Source organism: Hypanus sabinus, chromosome 10 (assembly GCF_030144855.1).
Source record: "Hypanus sabinus isolate sHypSab1 chromosome 10, sHypSab1.hap1, whole genome shotgun sequence".
NCBI lineage: Eukaryota > Metazoa > Chordata > Chondrichthyes > Myliobatiformes > Dasyatidae > Hypanus > Hypanus sabinus.
In genome coordinates, this window is record NC_082715.1 from 26,652,999 (window position 1) to 26,673,413 (window position 20,415).

The 20,415-nt window shown below is 40.8% G+C and overlaps 1 protein-coding gene across 4 annotated transcripts in view; it reads right to left on the bottom strand.

Annotated features, from left to right (window-relative positions):
* arhgap18 (Rho GTPase activating protein 18) overlaps positions 1-20,415 on the bottom strand; it is an 86,961-nt gene that overhangs the window by 3,464 nt on the left and 63,082 nt on the right. For all 4 annotated transcript variants that reach the window (XM_059981546.1, XM_059981548.1, XM_059981549.1 and 1 more), the window contains 5 exons: positions 18,655-18,737; positions 8,859-9,065; positions 1,117-1,269; positions 488-621; positions 223-281 (listed from right to left, as the gene is read on the bottom strand). In XM_059981546.1, the coding sequence (XP_059837529.1) occupies positions 223-281; positions 488-621; positions 1,117-1,269; positions 8,859-9,065; positions 18,655-18,737 (636 nt within the window). The remainder of the gene's footprint in view (positions 1-222; positions 282-487; positions 622-1,116; positions 1,270-8,858; positions 9,066-18,654; positions 18,738-20,415) is intronic.

The window sequence follows — 20,415 nt, forward strand, 5'->3', positions numbered from 1 at the left end:
TGGAAGTACTGTATTTGTAAAGGAGGTAATACACCTCTGATAGAAATTGGAGAGGGTAGAACTAACTTTAATTTGCATCTCATCTATTGCTGTAAAAACTAGAAACTAAAGTTGGGCGCAGAAAATCTATTCCTGATGAATAGGTAATGAAAAAAGTATTTCTTAATGCATTTCTCTCATTGTACATATCTGATACTGTATGCAATTGATAATAAATCTCACCAATATTTCCTCCAATTTCATATAAACAAACTTCATCTTTACTGGAAGATTCAGGTATCCTGTTTAGAATAAAATGTATAGTTATTGCAGAGCTAGAGCGTGATGATCTTTCTTAGTGTGAAATTGATTATTTTTGTTTGGTGCAAAATTAATGACATGAAGCATGGAAATACAATTCCAAATGTAATTCTTCAATTTGATATCAAGGCCTGTTGTTGAACTCAAATGTTAGATAACTAAAAGGAAATCTGAGGATTTGTCTTACCTGTTTTTAACACGGCATTGTTGGAAACGTGCCAAAATATCACCAGCTTTCAGTTCCTCTGTTAGTTGAATTGCCATGGAAACTTTGGAAAGAGATGGGGCCTGAACCCGTATTGCACCTTGAAGTATTATAGACTGCAAAAAAAAAATGCACCAATTGGATCATTCAATGTATTGATTCTGCAACCTCATCAGAATTATTAATAAAACAATAAATGGATTGTGAGTAGTTTCAGGAAATAGACACTATTTACAGATAACTATCTGCATTCCACTAAGTGTCAAAGTCTGCCAAGTAATCAACCTTTATACAGCTATGAGGCTTAAGACATTTTAAGGCCCAGATCTGATCTGCTGTAGAGGCATCTCACTCTGCGTGAGCCCACTACAATGAGAGGGAGGGGAGATCCAAAGTTTACTTGGGTGGATGACAGGCATTTCCCTGTAGCCTCTGTTCTTCACTGTTGAGCTTCTTTTAAAAACTGCTGCAATATGATATTGCAGTGCTTTATAAATCGGTCTTGCCGAAGAGGTTTTGTGTGGTATATCTGTTATCCATTTAAGGGTTAATTTTTCACACTCTGTTTAAGTATTTCAGAAGAAATCAAAGTGATGCTATAGCTTACATACATCTGTTAGATTCCTTTCAGTATGGTTCCGATCTTGCTTATCTTTATCGTGTGACATCCTTTTCAGCAGCTTTTTCATAGCCTTTTCCTTAGACTGCTTTTTATGGCTTTCAATGTTTTGCTGTCGAACTTGATTCATAATAAATTTTGGGACCTGGAAGATATTGGAACCAAATATTAATTTTCATAAGTGCTTCTTGATAATTGTGTTATTGAACTGAGATCATTAACTTTGATTATTGTTGAGCACCGTAATGGCCTGGCAAACTGTATAATCAGTATGGAATGTTCACAAGTTCAGAAGCCTTTGAAATGTTGACAAGTACAGAAAAAGCAGAACAGCAATAAGGTACACACATTAAAATACCACTTCCAATTGGCAAAACAACCACTTTCAAAAAAAAGGTTTGACACGAAGTATGTAAAAAAATATAGGGGAAGATTAGTTAAAGTGGTGGGTTAAGAAGGCACTGGACAACTCCAGCATCTTTTTGGCTGGTAGCAAATAAAATAAGGAAATTATCTAAATACTTTGTTAATCACACTTTTTCTGGCAAACAATCATTGCAAGTAATAGTCTGTAACATCCCTTTGGACTTGGGAGGCAGTTTGATGTGGCAGAACCAAGGCAAGGTAAGCTGTTGCTGAAAGCGAGGAAGACCTAAAGTTCGATCATTTTAAGTGCCGTGCCAAAGGCTGAATCGAGCCAAAGTTACTGAACTCTATGTTTGGATGCAGACTTAAGCGCAGGGCCAAGCCAAAAAGGTTGGTTACAGGCCAAATCAAGGTAATGAGGTCCTGGTACCCAAGTGGAGCAGGGTGACTGAATTCAGTGTTTGGATGGACACAAGCACAGGGCCGAATGAAGGCCCCGGAGCGTATTGAGGCGATGGGACCCAATGTTTGGTCATTGATTTAGGTGCAGGGTGTCAGGTCTTGAGGCAAGGAATAGGCTGGTTCAGATTGCTGCTCCATAACTCAGCTCTGTGCTGAACTAGGATAAACTCTGCTGAATTATGGGACACTCTTTGTAGATTTGCACTCTTTGATATTTGCTTGCAGCTACTGCTTGCATGATGTTTTTTTTTCTCTCTGCACATTGGGTTTTGGACAGTCGTTTTTTTTTAATATATGGGTTTCTTTGTTTCATGGCTGCCTGTTAGGAGACGAAGCTCAAGATTGTATAATATATACTACTTTGATAATAAATGTACTTTGACCTTTGACTTAATAAGGAGCTATGTAAAGGAGGGAAGATAAACTCAGACAGATTTTTATGGAGGAAGCTTCATAGTTTACTGGTTTGATATACTGAAGGCACAGCCATTAAATATGGAGTGAATAAATTCCGAGATGCCCAGTAAGGCCAGAATTGGAGGACCTCAGAGACTTTGTTATAGGGCTAGAGCGGCTGATGGAGGAGAAAGTAGTAGATTGATAGTGGAACAAATTTCACGACAGATGTCAGTCACAATAACCCTATTTCTGATTCAGATATGCAAATAAGTCATAATTGTAAACTCAAGCTATTGCTTAAACAGGACAAATGGCTGATTGAATGAACTTGGGATCAGTTAAGACAAGAGTACTAAAGTTTTGGTAATCTTAAAATTTGCTGAGGACTGTATCAATGAGAATTTCACTAACACATGATCTGAACAAGACTGTCCTTGTGATTTTGAATACATGTGGCCAGAAGATCATCACAGATTCAAGCAATCACCTGGAAGCAAAACTAAGTATGATGAGGCTTTGTGACTATATAGCTAAAGAATTTGTTTTGATAATCTATTGCGCTTTGAGGGAATCAAGCTGTGCATGTATGTAAGAGGTCTGATGGTTTGCAGTTTTGATTATCAGAGCTGTAGCATTCATAAACTGAAGGGTCTATATCTAAATTTTGATTTAAGAAACTTTTAGAAAATTCTGACATGCAGGTTCATTGGTTTGACTTGGTTCAGCAGCAGAAATCAGGTATGGACAGAATTTTAGTTTTATTTTCTCATCTAAAATGCATCACGTGTAATTAATGTCAAACCTAAATTATTTGTCGTAGAACCACACTATAGGCTCTTTGACCCACCATGAACTCAATGCTGCTTCTACTTCTCTACCCTAATGCCATTTACCTCCATTAGGTTAGTGGCCTTGTACACCTTTGAAATCAGGGATTTCAAATCTTTTTTATGCCATGGACCCAAACTATTAAGCAAGAGGTCCGTAGACCTCAGGTTGGGAACCCCTGGTCTAGATGCTTCTTTAAAATTGTTGGAATATCTGTATCCTCATCAAGCTGTCTATTCTAGACCCCAATCACTCAGTGTGAAAAAATTCCCCTCAGGTCCCCTCTGCTCTGCCTATTTCTCATCTTAAACCTATACCCTCTTGCCTTAGACAGCCCAATCATGGGAAAGCCATATTTACTATCTACCCTTGCTACCTGCGTCAAATAGGCCCTTATTCACTTCTGCTCCAGTGAAATCAAATCAAACTCAGAGTCTGTACAACTATACAACAGCACCTCTGCTTCCTTCGGAGTCTGTTGAGATATGGCCTAACATATGGCAAACTTCTATAGATGTGTAGTGGAGAGTATACTGACTGGCTGCATCATGGCCTGGTATGGGAACACCAATGCCTTCTGAACAGAAAACCCCACAAAAGGCAGTGGATTTGGCCCAGTACATCATGGTTAAAGACCTCCTAATCATTGAGCACAACTACATGAAACACTGTCATAAGAAAGCAGCATCCATCATCAGAGATCCCCACCACCCAGGCCGTGCTCTTTTCTTGCTGCTGCAATCTCAATAAACAAGTGAAATTATCCTCTTTTGCTCAAGAGCCTGATGGTTGAAGGGTAGTAACTGTTCTTGAACCTGGTGGTGTATGTCTTAAGGCTTGTATACCTTCTACTTGATTGCACGTGATGCATTTTAGGTGAGAAAATAAAACTAAAATTCTCTCCAAACCTGCTTTCTCCTGTTGAACCAAGTTAAACCAATGAATCTGCACATCAGAATTGTGAGATGTTCCCACAACTAATGATCTCACAAGACAAAGGGTAGTAGGTGGAGACACCCATCCTACGTGTCAAAGTGATAGTCAGTTTGATTTTTGGTTAGTTGCCAGGGGGAGGAACTATTTCAGTGGGGCAGTATGAACAGTGGTGAATGGTTGTGAGACTATTGCTTCATATTCAGAATAAATAATTAGAGAAAATTTCATTTATATATAAGTCAAGCAACATGGTATTTAGATAGTGGAGAAGTCAAGAGGGTTGGTGGTTAGGGACAAATGAGTGTCGTCAGGTCCTTCAGCCTAGTGTTTCTATACCAACCATTTAGTCTATCTATATTAAATACCACTTTCATGCATTAATTCCATTTCCAGCTATTCCATCATTCAAATGTCTGATAAGATGCCTCTTAAATGCTACTAATGTAGCTGCCTCCACCACCTCCTCTGGCAACTCATTTCGGAAAAAAATACCCCACGTCCTATCAAACCTCCTCTCTCTCATTTTAAAGCTGTGGCCCTAGTTTTAAAAATCCATACCATGGGTAAACAAACTCTGGCTATCTACCCATCTACACCTGCAAGAAAAAAAATTGTGATCGTTTTGGAATTACCTGTTTTTTGCATTAATTACTTTTAACATGTGAACTGATCTCCATCTAAGTCACAATAATAGAAAAACACAATCTGCCTAAGCTAATAACACATGAACAATTGTACTACCTCTCATCAATATTGAGTAAACAATTTAAACAATCGTAGTCTAGGTTCAAAAAGTATGTGAACCTCTGGGATAATGCCTTCTACAAAAGCCATTTGGAGTCAGGCGTTCCACTCAAGATGAGATCAGAGGTGTAGGTTGTAGAAGTGCCCTTCTCTATAAAACAGACACAAGAAGTGAGGTTACTGACAGAGCTTGCTCTTCAAGAAAGATCTGTTTAGGTGCACCATGACTGAATCAAAAAAACTTTCAGAGGAACTCAGAAGAAGAATTATAGAGATGCACGAATCTGGGGAAGACTACAAGAGTGTTTCTAAAGACCCGAGTGTCTATCAGTAATAAGAGAGATTGTCTACAAATGGAAAAAATTCAGTACAGTTACTACTCTTCCTAGGAGTGGGCATCCTGCAAAGATCGCACCAAGATGCTGAAGGAGATGGAAAAGAACCCAAGGGTAACAGCAAAAGACCTGCAGTCATCTCAAGAACTTGCTCTGTTCTTGTGTACACTAATCGAAAATCACTCAACAAGAAGGACACTATGGAGGAAACCACTGCTCTCCAAAAAAAAACATTACTGCACACCACAAGTTTGCAAAAAGACCACCTGGATGTTCCACAACTCTTCTGGGACAATGTTCTATGGACAGGAGAGTCAGAAGTTGAACTTTTTGGCAGAAAACCACACTGCTATATTTGGAGGAGAAAGGACACTGCACACCAATACCAGAACCTCATCCCAACAGTGAAGCATGGTAGAAGGAGCTGCTTTGCTGCCTCAGGGCCTGAACAGCTTGCATTGTGGAGGGAACAATGAATTCAAAATTGTCAGGGTACCACTCTGTCACCTGAAGCTCAATAGAAGTTGGACAATGCTACAAGACAATGATCCAAAACTCAAGAGGAAAGCAACAACAAAATGGTTTAAAAAAGGAAATTTGTGTTTTGGAATGACCAAGTCAAAGACCAGACCTTAACCCAATAGAAATGCTGTGGCCTGACCTGAAGAGGACTGTTCATGCAAGGTATCCCAGAAACACTGATGAACTGAAACAGTTTTGTATGGTCTAAAATTCTCCCTCACCTTTGTGCAAATCTGATTAGCACCTACAGGAAACATTTGGTGGAGGTTATTGATACTAAAGGAGGTTCTACTAGTAATTAAATACAAGGATTCACATATATTTTCCAGCCTGGACTATAAATGATTGAACAATGTGTTCAATAAAGACATGAAAAGTACAATTGTCTGTGTGCTATTAGTTTAGGCTGATTGTGTTGGTCTATTATTATGACAGATGAAGATCAGACCACATTTTATGAGTAATTAATGCAGAAACCTAGGTAATTGCAAAGGGTTCACAAACTTTTTCTTGCAACACTATGTCTATCACGTTTTTAAATACCATTATCATATTACCATTCAGCCTCCTTTCACTGAAGGGAAAAGACCCAGCCTCAAATCTCTTGTTATAGCTCAAGGCATCCAATACAGACAACATCCTTGTAAATGTAGCTTAATCACACCTTTTCTGTGGTGTAGCAACCAGCACTCCACACAATATTCCAACTGTGGCCTAATCAACATATTCTACAGCTGTTAAAATGGCTCTTGTGACTCTCTAACAACTCTGGGACTCAGTACCTTGGTCAATGAAGGCTGGTTTATTTTTGTACAATGGTACTGAGAAATAGCACAGAAAGGGTCAATGGAAATAAATAATGGTGCAGGAAAGGGATTATAAATCATTGACAGCATTCTTTAGTTATAACTTGTTAGATAAAAACAGAATTTGGAGAATGTAATTTCCACCTATAAAGTAACGTAGTGCGAAATCAGAGTAGATATGTCAACTTTATCAAACACAAAACTGAACAGAACATTGAAAGGAAAGAATATAATATTAGGAATGCGCATTTCAAACTTTCAGCTCAGGGCTAGCCCATTAGGTGAGCTATTTACAGAACAAATGTTGACTCCAATGGAAGTTAATGACATAAATGGGAAAGGATTTGTTTACATGTTGGGGAGGTCAAAGACCAGGCAACAAACTCATTGCTCCCACACTTGATGTGTGGGGGGAGCAGGTTAATTCAGCGCCTGCATCACCGCGTTTGCAGCTTAACTTTTAATTGGGCACATTTTTGCTGGCAGTCAGTGTTTCCAATTGTCATCAGTCATTTCCAATGGGTATGTGTTTAGGGCTAGCCAGTTAGACTGAGGCTAAGAATTAGAGTGAATTACAGAAATTTCAGACTGTGAAGTGTCATTTCTTATTGGCTGAAGAAGTGTCGTAGCAACATCAATGTATATTAAAAAATAGAACTTTAACAGGAAGAGATAATGGATGCATTGGTCATGCTCTTTCAAGAATTACTTGAGTCTGGCATAGTCCTGGAGGACTGGAAGATTGTAAATGTCACTCCACTCTTTAAGAAGGGAGGGCGGCAAAAGAAAGGAAATTATTGGCCAGTTAGCCAAATCTCAGTGGTTGGGAAAATGTTGGAGCCTTTTATTAAGGATAAGGTTTCCAGGCACTTGGAGACTAATGATATGATAAAGTAGCATGGTTTCTGTAAAAGGAATCTTGCCTGACAAATCTGTTAGAGTTCTTCGAGAAAGTAACAAGCAGAGTGGACAAAGGAGAGGCAGTGGATGTCATGCACTTGGATTTTCAGGAGACATTTGCTAAGGTGCCACACCTGAGGCTCCTTAACAAGATAAAATCTTATGGCGTTACGGGAAATCTACTGGCATGAATAGAGTAATGGCTGACAGGCAGGAGGCAGCAGGTGGGAATAAATGAGACTAGTGACTAGTGGTGTTCCTCAGGGGTCGGTATTGGGACCGCTACTCTTAACATTCTATGTTAATGATTTGGATAAAGGAATTGATGGCTTTGTGGATGATATGAAGATAGGTGGAGGGGTAGGTCACGCTGAGGAAGTAATGTGATTGCAACAGGACTTATATTGGAAGAATGGGCAAAAAAGTGGCAGATGGAATACAGTATTGGGAAATGTATGATAATGCATTTTGGTAAAAGGAAAATGGTGCAGACTATTATCTAAATGGGGAGAAAATTCAAACATCAGAGGTTCAGAGGGACTTATGAGTCCTCGTGCAAAACTCCCAGAAGGTTAACTTACAGGTTGAGTCTGTGGTAGAGAAGGCAAATGCAATGTTGGCATTTATTTCAAAGGAAACAGAATATAAAAGCAAGGAGATAATGCTGAGGCTTTATAAGACATTGGTCAGGCTGCACTTGGAGTACTGTCAACTTTTGGGCCCTGTACCTCAGGAAGGCTGTGTTGTCACTGGAGAGAGTCCAGAGCAGGTTCATGAGGATTATTCCAGGAATGAATGGGGTTAACATATGAGGAGTGTTTGTTTGGAGCTGTACTCACTGGAATTTAGAAATGTGGGGGTGGGGGGGGGGGGGTGGGGGTGGGGGGGTAATCTCACAAAACTACTGAATGATTAAAGTACTAGATAGATGTGGAGAGGATGTTTCCTATCATGGGGGTATCCAAAACTAGTGGGCACAGCCTCAAAATTAAGGGGCAACCTTTTAAAACAGAGGTAAGGAGGGATTTCTTTAGCAGAGAGAGTAGCGAATCTGTGGAATGCTCTGCCATAGAGTGCAGTGGGGGGCCTGTCTGTGGATATATTTAAGGCAGAAGTTGACTATTTCCTGATCAGTCAGGGCATCAAAGAATATGGCGAGAAGGCAGGTGTATGGGGTTGTGTGAGATCCGGAACAGCCACGGAGTGGTGGAGCAGACTCAAGGGGCTGAATGGCCTAATTCTGCTCCCATGTCTTATGATCTTATAGGAACAACTTTCTAGCAGTAGTTTACTGTGTAATATTGAAATTAGTACTGAAATTGTGCAAAGAAATTGTACAGCTGTCACTACATGCTCCCCCACAGGACAGCATAACAATTACCCTGAAAAAGCTGCTTTTCCATAAGACAAGTAATACAAACAGTGATTGTTCTTACCGTCCAAAGGAGGTCTTGGTATTTAATCAGGTAACGCATTATGTTGCTTGTCCTAGTTGCCATTTCAAACTGGGTCTTTGCACTTGACTTTGAGCAACACCCTTTAAACATAAACAGGTTGGGTGCCATGACGACAGAAACATTGTTTAGGGTCATTTTGTTGCTTTTCCTGTTGTCAATTAATCTCTGAAGAAATTCAAGCAATGCCTGAAAAATAATATTAATTATATGATCAAGACCCACAGGGTTTTACTACCTTAAAGTTATAATTTTATAAATAAATCAAAGAACACTGCATAGTCTGCACAAAGTCTGGATTATTCCTTCCAGTTGATGTAAAGGGAAGTCTGTCTTCTGTATTTATAGCCTGCAATGTAAACAGGCTACTGGTTCCCCTCTGGATAACTAATAATGTAATTCCAGTTTTGTTAACAATAAATATGAGTTAGTCACATTCAAACTCCTTAACACAAGTACAGTATTGCATTTTTAACAGATGCTGTATTGATAATATTTTCCAGCTTTTAATAGGGGTATTTCAATGACTGACATTAATCTCGCAGTGTAGCAAATGTATGTTTATTCTGAAAAAGAATAGATATTTGTGATAAAAAAGTGGTCTTATCTAAAACATAGAACGTGGAACAGAACACAGCGCAGTACAGGCCCTTTGGCCCACAATGTTGTGCTGACCTATATAAACATACTCCATATTCAATCTAACATTTCCCTCCTGCATAGTCCATTATCCTCCATTTTTCTTACATCCAAGTCCCTACCTATTGTATCAACCTCTAACACAACCTGCCGGCAGTAATCCCCAGGAAGGGACCACTGTGTGTGAAACAAAAACCCTACCTTTTGCCTAAACTTTCCTCCACTCAGATTAACTGGATATCCTGCTGTTCAGGGAAAAAGAAGTGCTGGCTGTCCACTCCATCTATGCTTCTTTAACAAGTCACCTCCCATCCTCTTTAGCTCCACAGAGAAAAGCTCTAGCTTGCTTAATATTTCCTAACAATACATAACTTCTAATCTTGAGGGGTAAATCTCCTCCGCACCCTCTCTAATGACCAGAGTTGAACACACTACTCCAAATGTGTTCAGACTAGAGTTTTATAGGGCTGTAGCATTATCTTGCAGCTCTTGAACTTAATCCTCAACTAATGAAGGCTAACATGTGCCTTCTTAACTATCCTATCAACTTGTGTGGCGACTTTGTACAAAAGTGACGGGTTGCTTCTGAACCTGAGGGTTAGAGGGTTAGAGCTGTTGGGGAGGGTTTGAACTAATTTGGTGGGGGGGGGGGGTGGGAGCCAGAGTGAAGGGACTCAGCACAGGACAGATGTTTAAAACAGGCAAAGATAGCGTACCGTCAGACTGTCAGGAAGGTCAGGCAGATGATAGGATAAAATTGCAGCCAGCAGGGTGAGTATCAGTGTATTAGGGATACAGAATCAAAAAGGGTAGCAAATCTAGCACTCAAAAGTGTTATATCTCACTGCACGGAGTAAAGGAAATAAGGATGATGATCTTGTTGCACTATTACAGATTGTCAGGAATGATGTTTTGACAATCATTGAATCATGGCTGAAGGATGGTTGTAGTTGAGAGCTGAATGCCCAAGGTTACACGTTGTATCGGAGGGATAGGAAGGTAGGCAGAGGGGGTGGCATGGCTCTGCTGGTAGAGAATGGCATCAAATCAGTAAAAAGATGAGATAAAGGACTGGAAGATGTTGAATCCTTGTGGGTTTAATCCTTGAGTAAAGAAACTGCAAGGGTAAAAGGATGCTAATGGTGGCTTCCCAACAGTAGTTGGGATGTGGACCACAGATTACAACAGGAAATAGAAAAGGCACATTTAAAAGGGCAATGTTATGATAGTCATGGGTAATTTCAACATGCAGGTCAACTGGGAAAATCAGGCTGGTAATGGATCTCAAGAGAGTGAATTTGTTGAATGTCTATGAGATGGCTTTGTAGAGCAGTTCGTCATTGAGCCTACTAGGGGATCAGCTATACCGGATTAAGTATTACGTAATGAACCAGAGGTGATCCGGGAGCTTTAAGTAAAGGACCCCTTAGGAGACAGTGATCACAATATGATTGAGTTCAACTTGAAATTTGATAGGGAGAAAGTAAATTCAGGCTTAGCAGTATTTCAATGGAGAAAAGGAAATTACAGTGATATGAGAGAGGAGTTGGCCAAAGTACATTGAAAGGAGACATTGGCAGGGATGACAGCAGAGCAGCAATGACGTGAGTTTCTGGGGAAAAATGAGGATGGTACAGGATAGGTGTATTCCAAAAATAAAGAAATACTCAAATGGCAAAATAGTACAACCGTGGCTGACAAAGAAAGTCAAAGCGAATGAAAAAAGCAGAAGAGGGAGCATATAACAAAGCAAAAATTAGTGGGAATATAGAGGATTGGAAAGCTTTTAAAAACCAACAGATAGCAACTAAAAGAATCATTAGGAGGGAAAAGTTGAAATATGGAAGCAAGCTAGCAAACAATATCAAAGTGGATAGTAAAAGCTTTTTCAGGTAACTAAAAATAAAAGAGAGATGGGAGTGGATATAGGACTGCAGGAAAATAAAGTGGAGAAATAATATCGGAGGACAAGGAGATGGCAGATGAACTAAATGAGTATTTTGCATCAGTCTCCATTGTGCAAGATACTAGCTGTGAGTCAGATGTTGAAGGGTGCTGAGGGAAGAGAAGTGAGTGCACTTACTATTACTAGGGAGAACATGCTCATAAAACTGAAAGACTTCAGGGTATATAAGTCACCTGGACCAGATGAACTGCAACCTAGGGTTCTGAAAGAGGTAGTGGTAAAGACAATGGAGGCATTGGTAATGATCTTACAAAAATCATTTGACTCTGGCCAGAGGACTGGAAAGTTGCAAATGTCACTTCACTCTTTAAAAAAGAAGGGAGGCAGCAGAAAGGAAACTATAGACCAGTTAGCCTGACCTCAGTGGTTGGGAAGATGTTGGAGTCGATTGTTAAGGATGAAGTTATGGAGCTCTTGGTGACATAGGACAAGCTAGGACAAAGTCAGCATGGTATCCTTAAAGGAAAATCTTGCCTGATAAACCTGTAGGAATACTTTGTGGTGATTACAAGTAGGATAGATAAAGGGTGATGAAATGGATGTTTTATATTTGGACTTTCAGAAGGCCTTTGACAAGGTGATGCACATAAGAAAGAATGTGCTGGCATTAGGGAAGGTTCAGAGAAGGTTCACAAGGATGATTCTGGGAATGAAAGAGTTATCATTTGAGGAACGTTTGATGGCTCTGGGACAGTATACTCTGGAATTTAGAAGGATAGGGAGGGGGATCTCATTGAAACCTTTCAAATGTTGAAAGGCCTAGATAGAATAGATGTGGAAAGAATGTTTCCCATGGTGGGAGGAGTCTATGATAAGAGGGCACAGCCTCAGGATAGAGAGGTGTCCATTTAAAACAAAGATGCAGAGAAATTTCTTTAGCCAGAAGATGGTGATTTGTGGAATTTGTTACCACAGGCAGTTGTGGAGGCCAGATTACTGGGTGTATTTAGGGTAGAGATTGATAGGTTCTTGATTGGATGCAACATCTAAGGTTACAGGGAGAAGGCTGGGGAGTGGGGCTGAGGAGGGCAGAAAAAAGGATCGGCCATGATTGAATGGTGGAGGAGACTCGATGGGCCAAATGGCCTAATTCCGCTCCTATGTCTTAAGGATGAGGTCTCACGCTACTTAGAGGCACATGATAAAATAGGCATTAGTCAGCATGGTTTCCTCAAGGGAAAATCTTGCCTGACAGATCTATAAAGAAATAACAAGCAGGATAGACAATCAGTTGATGCAGTGTACTTGGATTTTCAGAAAGCCTTGAACAAGCTGCCACACGAGGCTGATGAACGAGCTACGAGCCCATGGTATTACAGGAAAGATTCTAGCATAGATGAAGCAGTGGCTGGGGGCAAAGAGTGGGAATAAAGGGAGCTTTTCCTGGATGCTGCCGGTAACGAGTGGTATTCCACAGGAGTCTGAGTTGGGACCGATTCTTTTTAAGTTATATGCTAATGATTTGGATGATGGAATTGATGGCTTTGTTGCAAAGTTTGCAAACGATATGAAGATAGGTGGAGGAACAGGTAGTTTTGAGGAAGTAGAGAGGCTGCAGAAGGACTTAGTTTAAGAGAATGGGCAAAAAAATGGCAGATGAAATACAGTGTCAGTAAGTGTATGGTCATGCATTTTGGTAGAAGAAATGAAAGGTTGACTATTTTCAAAGTGGAAAGAAAATACAAAAAACTGAGACGCAAAAGGACTTGAAAGGGATTCCTAAAGGTTAATTTGCAGGTTGAAGCTGGGGTGAGGAAGGCAAATACAATGTTAGCTTTCATTTCAAGAGGACTAGAATATAAAAACAATGATGTAATGTTGTGACTTTATAAAGATAGACTGGTGAGGCCAAACTTGGAGTACTGTGAGCAGGTTTGAGCCCCGTATCTTAGAAAGGATGTGCTGAAACTAGAGAGGGTTCAAAGGAGGTTCAGGAAAATGATTCCAGGATTGAATGTCTGGTCACCTGAAGAGTGTTTGATGGCTCTGGGCCTGTATTCACTAGAACTCAGAAGAATGAGGAGTGACCTTATTGAAACCTTTCGAATGGCGAAAAGCTTGATAGCGTGGATATGGAGAGGATGTTTCCTATGTCTCCAGAGAGTGGCGAATCTGTGAAATTCTTTGCCACAGGCAGTTGTGAAGGCCAAGTCTTTATGTATAGATAAGACAGAAGTAAATAGATTCTTGATTGGTCAGGGCATGAAGGGATACGGGGAGAAGGCAGGAGACTAGAGCTGAGAGGAGAATTGGATCAGCCAAAATGAAATGACGAGCAGACTTGATGGGCCAAAATAGCCTGATTCTGCCCCAATATCTTATGGTCTTTTAGATACAGGAGATATTTCTAATGGTTGGGTTACAGCTGCAGAACATAGATATGCTATTTAGAACTGAACTCGGGAGACATTTCTTCCCCCTTAAAGTGACAGAACTGTAGAAACCTCTACCACGGAAGGCACTGGAAGTCAACTCATTAAATATTTTCAGTACGTTGACGAGTCAGATACATTAAGCACATTTAAGAAACTCTTTGAAAGGCACGTGATTGATGAAAAAAAATCGAGAGCTATGTAGGAGGGCTTAGATTACTACATTGATCTTCAAGTATGTTAAAATATCATCACAAAAATCAATAGACAATAGGTGCAAAAGTAGACCATTTGGCCCTTCGAGCCTGCACCGCCATTTTGAGATCATGGCTGATCAACTACTATCAATACCCGGTTCCTGCCTTGTCCCCATATCCCTTGATTCCCCTATCCATAAGATACCTATTTAGCTCCTTCTTGAAAACATCCAGAGAATTGGCCTCCACTAACTTCCAAGGCAGTGCATTCCAGACCCCCACAACTCTCTGGGAGAAGAAGTTTTTCCTTAACTCTGTCCTAAATGACCTACCCCTTATTCTCAAACCATGCCCTCTGGTACTGGACTCTCCCAGCATCTGGAACATATTTCCTGCCTCTATCTTGTCCAATCCCTTAATAATCTTATATGTTTCAATCAGATCCCCTCTCAATCTCAATTCCAGCGTGTACAAGCCCAGTCTCTCTAACCTCTCTGCGTAAGACAGTCCAAACATCCCAGGAATTAACCTCATGAATCTACGCTGCACTTCCTCCACAGCCAGGATGTCCTTCCTTAACCCTGGAGACCAAAACTGTACACAATACTCCAGGTGTGGTCTCACCAGGGCTCTGTACAAATGCAAGAGGATTTCCTTGCTCTTGTACTCAATTCCCTTTGTAATAAAGGCCAACATTCCATTAGCCTTCTTCACTGCCTGCTGCACTTGCTCATTCACCTTCAGTGACTGATGAACAAGGACTCCTAGATCTCTTTGTATTTCTCCCTTACCTAACTCTACACCGTTCAGATAATAATCTGCCTTCCTGTTCTTACTCCCAAAGTGGATAACCTCACACTTATTCACATTAAACGTCATCTGCCAAGTATCTGCCCACTCACCCAGCCTATCCAAGTCACCCTGAATTCTCCTAACATATACATCACATGTCACACTGCCACCCAGCTTAGTATCATCAGCAAATTTGCTGATGTTATTCTCAATGCCTTCATCTAAATTGTTGACGTAAATGGTAAACAGCTGTGGTCCCAATACCGAGCCCTGTGGCACCCCACTAGTCACCATCTGCCATTCCGAGAAACACCCATTCACCGCTACCCTTTGCTTTCTATCTGCCAACCAGTTTTCTATCCATGTCAATGTCTTCACCCCGATGCCCTGAGCTTTGATTTTACCCACCAATCTCCTATATGGGACCTTATCAAATGCCTTCTGAAAATCGAGGTACACTATGTCCACTGGATCTCCCTTGTCTAACTTCCTGGTTACATCCTCGAAAAACTCCAATAGATTAGTCAAGCATGATTTACCCTTGGTAAATCCATGCTGGCTTGGCCCAATCTTATCACTACTATTTCATCCTTAATAATGGACTCTAGCATCTTCCCCACCACCGATGTCAGGCTGACAGGTCGATAGTTCTCTGTTTTCTCCCTCCCTCCTTTCTTAAAAAGTGGGATAACATTAGCCATTCTCCAATCCTCAGGAACTGATCCTGAATCTAAGGAACATTGGAAAATGATTACCAATGCATCCGCAATTTCCATACATTTCCATCAATGGCCATACATTTTCTTTGTTCTAATGGAGGTAGACAGATTTTTAATTTGAGGAAGATTTAAATCAAGTCAACTTTTATTGTCATTTCGACCATAACTGCTGGTACAATGCATAATAAAAATGAGACAACATTTTTCAGGATCATGGTTTACATGACACAGTACAAAAAACTAGACTGAACTATGTAAAAAAAACCACAGAGAAAGCTATACTAGACTACAGACCTACACCGGACTGCATAAAGTGCACAAAAACAGTAGTGGCATTACAATAAATAATAAACAGGTCAGTAGGGCAAGGTGTTAGTCCAGGCTTCGGCTAAGTTTAGATCAAGTATTTAGATAAACAGGGACTTATTAGGGAGAGTCAACACAGCTTTGTGCGTGGTAGGTCATGTTTAACAAATCCATTAAGAGTTTTTCGAGGAAGTTACCAGGGAAGTGGATGAAGGGAAGGCAGTGGATGTTGTATACTTGGACTTCAGTAAGGCCTTTGACAAGGTCACACATGGGAGGTTATTTAGGAAGATTCAGTTGCTAGGTGTACATGGTGAGGTAGTAAATTGGATTAGACATTGGGTCAATGGGAGAAATCAGAGAATGGTAGTGAAGGATTGCTTCTCTGAGTGGATGCCTGTGACTAGTGGTGTGCCACAGGGATCAGTGCTGGGTCCATTGTTATTTGTCATCTATATCAATGATCTGGATGATTGGATCAGCAAATTTGCTGATGATACAAAGATTGGAGGTGTAGTGGACAGTGAGGAAGGTTTTCAAAGTTTGCAAAGAGATTTGGGCCAGCTGGAAAAAATGGGCTGAAAAATGGCAGATGGAGTTTAATACAGACAAGTGTGAGGTATTGCACTTTGGAAGGAAAAACCAAGGTAGAACATACAAGGTAAATGATAGGCCACTGAGGAGTGCACTAGAACAAAGGGATCTAGGAATACAGATATAAAATTCCCTAAAAGTGGCATCACAAGTAGATAGGGTCGTAAAGAGAGCTTTTGGTACATTGGCCTTTATGAATCAAAGTATTGAGTATAAGAGTTGGAATGTTATGGTGAGGTTGTATAAGACATTGGTGAGACCGAATTTGGAGTATTGTGTGCAGTTTTGGTCACCAAATTACAGGAAGGATATTAATAAGGTTGAAAGAGTGTAGAGAAGGTTTACAAGGATATTGCCAGGACTTGAGAAACTGAGTAACAGAGAAAGGTTGCAACACACACAAAATGCTGGTGGAACGCAGCAGGCCAGACAGCATCTGTAGGAAGAAGCACTGTCGATGTTTCGGGCTGAGACCCTTCGTCAGGACTAACTGAAAGGAAAGACAGTAAGAGATCTGAAAGTAGGAGGGGGAGGGGGAAATGCGAAATGATGGGAGAAGACCGGAGGGGGTGGGATGAAACTGAGAGCTGGAAAGGTAATTGGCAAAAGGGATACAGAGCTGAAGAAGGGGAAGGATCATTTGACAGGAGGCCTAGGGAGAAAGAATGGGGGAGGGGAGCACCAGAGGGAGATGGAGAACAAGCAGTGATGAGCAGAGAGAGAGAAAAATAAAGAGGGGGAAAAACTAAATATATCAGGGATGGGTGAGAAGGGGAGGAGGGGCATTAACAGAAGTTAGAGAAGTCAATATTCATGCCATTCAGAGAAAGGTTGAATAGGTTAGGACTTTATTCCCTGGAGCGTAGAAAAATGAGGGGAGACTTGTTCGAGGTATATAAAATTATGATGGGTATCGAGAGAGTGAATGCAAGCAGACTTTTCCCACTGAGGCTAGGGGAGAAAAAAGACCAGAGGACATGGATTAAGGGTGAAAAGTTTAAGGGGAACATTAGGGGGGGGCTTCTTCACATAGAGAGTGGTGGGAGTGTGGAATGAGCTGCCAGATGAAGTTGTAAATGCAGGCTCACTTTTAACACTTAAGAAAAACTTGGACAGGTGCATGGATGAGAGGTGTATGGAGGGATATGGGCCAGGTGCAGTTCAGTGGGACTAGGCAGAAAAGTGGTTCAGCACAGCCAAGAAGGGCCAAAAGGCCTGTTTCTGTGCTGTAATGTTCTATGGCTCTATGAAGACATATGGGTAGAAGTTAGGTACTGGATACTGAAGCAGATGATCATCCAAGATAGTGCTGAATTGTGGAACAGGTCAGAAGGACATAATGGTCTACTCTTCCTCTTAGTTCCTATATAACAGGGGCCCAACAATGACAGATATCAAAAAGATAGTTTAAGTACTCTTCTGATAAACTAGCAACTCTAACTCCGTCCACAATGTATGCCAAATTTCCACTGATACATGCAAATACTAAACAACTCTATTATAATTATACTTTACCCTGGAAATCCTGGCTGGGTGAACACATCATCAATTGGGTAGGTGCCAGTCACACTGGGACTACTTAGCACTGGATAAATGGTGCTAAAAGTTGCATGAACATGTGTCAGATAAACACAATGGGGCAAACTTGGCCCTGTGAGATCTGCATAACAGATGTTAGGAAATTGTTTGTCTCATTCAATGGCGTAAATAGCAAATTTTGGTCATATGATTTCAATTGGACATAACAGCTCATAGATAAGGGTGTCATGACGGACTCACAGCCAAATCCACACCACCCTTAAACACAGCAATCCAAACGTGAAGCAGCAACACATCATTGACTAACACTTAAATTATTGTTTAGATGAAATATTACAAGAGGACCTAATGCAATGAGTTGTTTCCCTTTTAAACACATCTTCTGTAAACCTTGGAGCTGGAATTGGTCTTTGATGGCATGAAAGGAACTTGCCGGAAGTCTGCTCAGGTTTCTTTTCCTTTCAAGCCAGTGGCCTGGATTTTCTGCAAGTCATTGCATCTCTTCTAACATCATACGGCATACAAAAAAAATCAGGACAAGGGCTTAGATTATTACTGGATGCATAAGAAAATGTTCCAAGTGTTTTAAAATACTTTTTTTGCGGGAAGAAGTAAGAGTGAAATTAATAAAAGCAAGTGCAATACAATCTGTACCTTCAGGGTGTCCCTATTCTGATCCGGGAGGAGAAGCACCAGCAAGTTGAGCGCCTGTAGCTGAAGTTTCCTACTCGATAAATCTGTCAATTAAATATTCACATCAGGTTATTAAAAGTTATCATACTTAACAGTTATCAAATCATGTGAATGAAGGGGTAGGAATTTATCCTCTAATATTAATTCAACCCAAGGTTAAGCCAGGTGCATTAATGTTTTACAAGAGAAGCTGGCCTCTGTAACCTCTGTACAGGCTCCTACAAGCACTGTTAAAAACGTCTGTCATATAATTTTCCTGCAATCATCCAATGGTAAGTACTGGGACAGTAACATAGAAGTAACATTCAAACTTGAAGCAAAAAATATCAGTTCCTTTATTTGTAGTTTATTGTAGGGCATCATTTAGTATATTTACATTGGGCAGAGCTCCATGCCAAGAGCACGTGACCCATCTCCCAATTGTACATGATGTATGATTTCCAATGCTCGGCTTGTTTTGAAAACAACCTGTAGTCCCTCGTTTCAAAGTCCAAAGTTTATTATAAAAGTACATATATGTCACCATATACAACCCTGAAATTCATTTTCTTGTAGATATACTTAATAAGTCTACAGAATAATAACTATATCAGAATCAATGAATGACAGCCCAACTGTGCCATACAGCTGGAGTGCAGAAGACAACAAACTGTAGAAATAGAAAAAGAGATAATAATAAACAAACAATAAATATCGAGAACATGACATGAAGAGTCTTTGAAAATGAGTCATTAGTTGTGGGAACGTTTCAATGATGGAGCAAATGAATTTGAGTGACGTTTTACCATTTGGTTCAAGAGCCTGATGGTTGAGGGGAAATAACTGTTCCTGAACCTGGTGGTGAGAGTCCTGAGGCTCCTGTCTCTTCTTCCCGTGCAAGAAAACAGAAGATCAAGGTGGTGGAAGGGTCCCTGATGATGCATGCTCCTTTCCTGCGACAGCATTTCACGTAGATGTACTCAGTGATGGAGAGATCATTACCTGTGATGGACTGGGTTGTATCCACTACTTTTTATAGGATTTTCCTTTCAAGGGCATCGGTGTTTCCATACAAGCTTGTGACGCAGCCAGTCAATATACTCCACATCAATAAAAGTTTGTCAAAGAGTTAGATGCCATGCTGAGTCTCCGCAAACTCCTAAGGAAGTAGAGGCGCTGCCATGCTTTCTTCGTAACCCATCAAAATGAATAGATAGAAGTTCAGATACTTTCAACCTGACATATATTACCTGGTTCCTTAAGGTTGTTATAGCCAGTGTTGGTAATGGGGACAAGCTCCCAATACCTATTAAACGTCAATGGTGTGTGCCTCAAACAGCCTCTGACAACCAAGTCCAGCCTCTGGCCTTCACGTGTGGCTTAGCTACTAAGCCCGATGGAACCGTTTCTACTGACAGGGGAACGGGCAAAGGCAGGTTACCGGTGCCTTAAAACCACTCGCTTCGGGCAATGGGGCTCGTTGGCCGTGGCTGGCAGCTCATCCAGGAGATGGAGAACTCTGATCTCAAAGCTCCGCTGTCTTGTGGCTACACCCACTCGTGGGGAAGGCTTCTGGGGTAAACCCAGAGGGTAAAATCCAGAGCCCAAGTCCCCAAGGCAATCCTACATCAAGTTCAATGCTGACTGTCAACTCCTGTGATGCAACTGCTGCCAAACTGTATAGGTCCCTGCCGTTCCTTTGGGTTCATAAGATGCATGGTGAAGAGAGCTTGCTGCATGGAC